General features: G+C 39.5%; 1 protein-coding gene across 1 annotated transcript; it reads right to left on the reverse strand.

The window, feature by feature from the left end:
- Positions 1-900: 900 nt before the first annotated feature.
- LOC138324460 (serine-aspartate repeat-containing protein D-like) lies at positions 901-2909 on the reverse strand. Its single transcript, XM_069269524.1, has 4 exons — positions 2772-2909; positions 2227-2446; positions 1923-2120; positions 901-1013 (listed from the first exon to the last, which is right to left on the reverse strand). Exons 1-4 carry the CDS (start codon positions 2907-2909, stop codon positions 901-903), a joined length of 669 nt encoding a protein of 222 aa, XP_069125625.1.
- Positions 2910-3494: the final 585 nt, after the last annotated feature.

The raw sequence follows: 3494 nt of genomic DNA on the forward strand, positions 1-3494 counted from the left end.
CATGTTCAAACGACGTGGGACAGGAGCTTTCAGCTCTCCTCCGAAATCTCGATCTGTAACCCTTGCTTCAACGCACTGTGATCATGTCTCTTCGATCTTCTGTTGAACCTGTAAAATACCGGAATGAAACATAACATCAATTTGTTTTCATTGTATGTAATAGTTTTCACAATAAGCCAAAACAATTACTTTTTACCTTTCCAACTTTCTATATTCTTTGTAGCATTTTACATACACAATATGAATACATATATTACTTACCACTGGTGACAAGCTGAATCTCCGACATGACCTGCTGGTTGTCAAGGAACTTGTCGTGGATCGCCTTGTATGCCTGCATCACCATGGTCCACTTGGTACAAGAGGCTCCCTGCTTCTTCACTGGTGACGAGAAAGCCCTGCATAGGCGTATGATGATTGCATCCACGTTTAGAGTCGGGCCACTGTGCAGGTCCTGCGTTCTGACCGAGGAAGTATTGTTTGGTTGACTCCACTCCAAGGGCCACCCTCTCTTCGACGCCTCGAATCAGGCGACTGCCCTAGTTCGGTGACGAGAGGGGAAAGTGGTAGGACTCCTGTCAAAGGGATGAAGGCCGCCCCACAGGGAAACGATGGTGATCACCTGTCGTCTTGCCAGGGCTGTCATCTGATCCCTCAGGGACACAAGGTAATCTGCCAGGGCCTCCACCGCTCCATAGCCCCCCATTCCATTAGGTCCCTCTGACTCCTGTAACAGAGAAAATACATACAATTGGTAACATACTGTCTGTATGCAAACAAGAAAGGTACAAAAAATTAAGTAGCACGCCCATATAATCAATCAATGAAGTGTACTCACATCTTGATCGTCTGAGGTGGACGTGTCGTGTGTTGTCTGCATTTCGGGAACACTGGGTGGTGTCAAGGACTGTCCTCGGACCTATCCTCACTGGCATATTTTGTAACAGTGGCAGAAAGCCTGCTACTCCGAAAACTTAACTGGCGCCGAGTTGTTGCAAGGGTTGGGGGTGAATCTGTAACACACAGAATAGAGCTCGAAGGTTAAAACCAAGTACATATTAAAACCAGTCAAGCCACTCATAGATGCTGTGAATGAAGGACTCAAACAAAGGAATAAAGAAATTGGCTTATCATTTATATTGAATTTAGTATACCTGTAGTATATTTTGTACAATGTTGAATGTTAAGTTAAACAAAAGATATTTATTTATTTTTGATATTTAAAGTTGATTCAAGATCAATAAGTTGAATAACGTATTTTCCTGAAATAACTGGAATAAATTTATTTTAAATTTCTTATTTCTGAAATAACAATTTCAACACTAATATTGACATCTTTTTATGTATACTTTCTATATGTATTGGTTTGAAAATGATATATGATTAAAAGGTAGATAAAAATAATATATCACTACTATGAAGGGAGGCAACTCGAGCTACCTAATCTCGATGGAAGAGAGCGTAGTAAATACATCAGATATAGTTCGGAACTTCAACAAAAATCGATCACTTCAACAAAAAGACTTTGCAAACACATTTAAATCTATTTTTTGTATAAATCATTTTGATAAATTATTAATCACCAAATTGTATAACATCCAAATAGATAGATAGAAATTTACTGCTGAGGAATAAATTAAGAAGGGTTGTGTGTGGAAATACACACTTTGCTCATAAATATGAAAACGAAATAGAACGAAGTAAACATTAGAAAACATCACCGATCGCATAATTGTAAACATCGATAATCATTGTGAAAATCATTGCAAATGGTTTTTTTTCATTATTTCATACCTTCAATTAGGATTTCATTTAATTTTTATCGAGGATTGTTATTATTGTTTTGATGTGCTCGGGCTTACCGAGCGTACCTACATGTATGATTGGTGTTTCACAGCATCAAACAGAAAATATAGTCATACAAGCGCTTCCAGATATGTCTTTATCCATGTCACTTTCACTTTTGGCATGGAAACCAGGATGCGTTTGGGGGCAAGACTCTGGCACGGGGCCTTTGTGCTGCTCCTCACAGAGAGGGAAGACGGTGTTTTCCTCCTCGAACTCCTCATGCGCGTCATCCTCACTGGTTGTCGCTATCCTTATGGTGCCACTATCCTTTCCTGATGGTTGTCACTATCCTATCGTGATAGGTGTCACTATCCTATCGTGGTAGTTGTCACTTTCCAATCGTGATAGTTGTCACTTTCCTATCGTGATAATTGTCACTTTCCTGATTGTTGTCATTATCCTGATGGTTTTCACTATCCTCGTGGTTACCACTATCCTGGTGGTTGTCACTATCCTGATGTTTGTCACTATTCTGCTGGCTGTCACTATTCTGGTGGTTATCACTATCCTGGTGGTTGTCACTATCCTGATGTTTGTCACTATTCTGCTGGCTGTCACTATTTTGGTGGTTGTCGCTATCCTGATGGTTGTCACACTCCTGATGGTTAAATTGTCACTATCCTGATGGTCAGATATCACTATACTGATGGTGTCGCCATTCTGAGGTGCTAACCAATTGGTATTGCCAACGAGAGTTGCCAAACTGAAACATCGTGGAGTCAACGAGACGAATCCACAGCAAAGCAGTTCACTAAAAGAGGTCCAAATGTTGGAACTGCCATTCGGGAAGAAAGGGAAATCTTTCAGTATGGTGGAAAACATATGATATAATAATTAAATCATTTAACTCCATTATTTATTGTTATAGTTTCTATCAAAGATTGAAGTAACAAACTTCAACTATTAAAATTCGAGATAGATACCTTTTCTACTTTTGGAGGAATAGCGTTAACAATAATTGATGGATGCTGATAATTGGACTTAAACTTTGCATTAAACATGTTCATTTCCACAAGTTTCATGTTCCCTCCATTTTCACCAGTACCTTGTTTCTCTGACATTCCTTCATTATCGTAATTTCCATAGTTCCTAACCCATTCCTCATCGTTGTAGCAGATCTCGCTTACCTCATTATGGTATCAAAGGCTTCGTGTTTGTTATTTTTTCTTCCCTCGAGTCTTCATGTCTTCTCCATTGTTACAGGCTACATGCTTGTCTTCTCCGCCATCCGATAACCATACCGTCCTTGTGGAGGTGGCCATATCTTTGCCAAACAGTTAATTGAGAACTTTGAGAAGGTCTCCTCACAAGATGTAGGTCCAGATAATTTGCTGTAAAAAGGTGTTTAAACACAATGAGGTGGTGTCGATGTTGCTGGGTAAATTCATTATTGTTTTATAGTTGCTGCTGATGCTACTGTTGTTTACAATTTGTCATATAGAGTCTGCATCAAAGCATGTAACTTGTAACCATCTTAATGTCTGTGTCCGAGATGCCGTTTTAAATCAAATGGCCACATTGTTCTCTGAAGCAAGGATGACATTGATGCTTCTTCCGTTAGACAGGTAGCTACTTCTTAGTCTAGGGGTGTTGATATAGGATTTGAACATTCCTACTTGGTTATGGCTCTTCTTGTGACGTAGATA

The sequence above is a fragment of the Argopecten irradians genome, chromosome 5 (assembly GCF_041381155.1).
Source record: "Argopecten irradians isolate NY chromosome 5, Ai_NY, whole genome shotgun sequence".
NCBI classification, from domain to species: domain Eukaryota; kingdom Metazoa; phylum Mollusca; class Bivalvia; order Pectinida; family Pectinidae; genus Argopecten; species Argopecten irradians.

Coding starts and splice junctions, on each gene's coding strand:
- LOC138324460 (XM_069269524.1), bottom strand. CDS start 2,909: ATGTCAGAGAAACAAGGTACTGGTGAAAATGGAGGGAACATGAAACTT. Junction 2,121..2,226: donor TAATGACAACAATCAGGAAA/GTGACAATTATC, acceptor GACAACCATCAG/GAAAGGATAGTGGCACCATA. Junction 1,014..1,922: donor AGACATATCTGGAAGCGCTT/GTATGACTATAT, acceptor TGTGTGTTACAG/ATTCACCCCCAACCCTTGCA.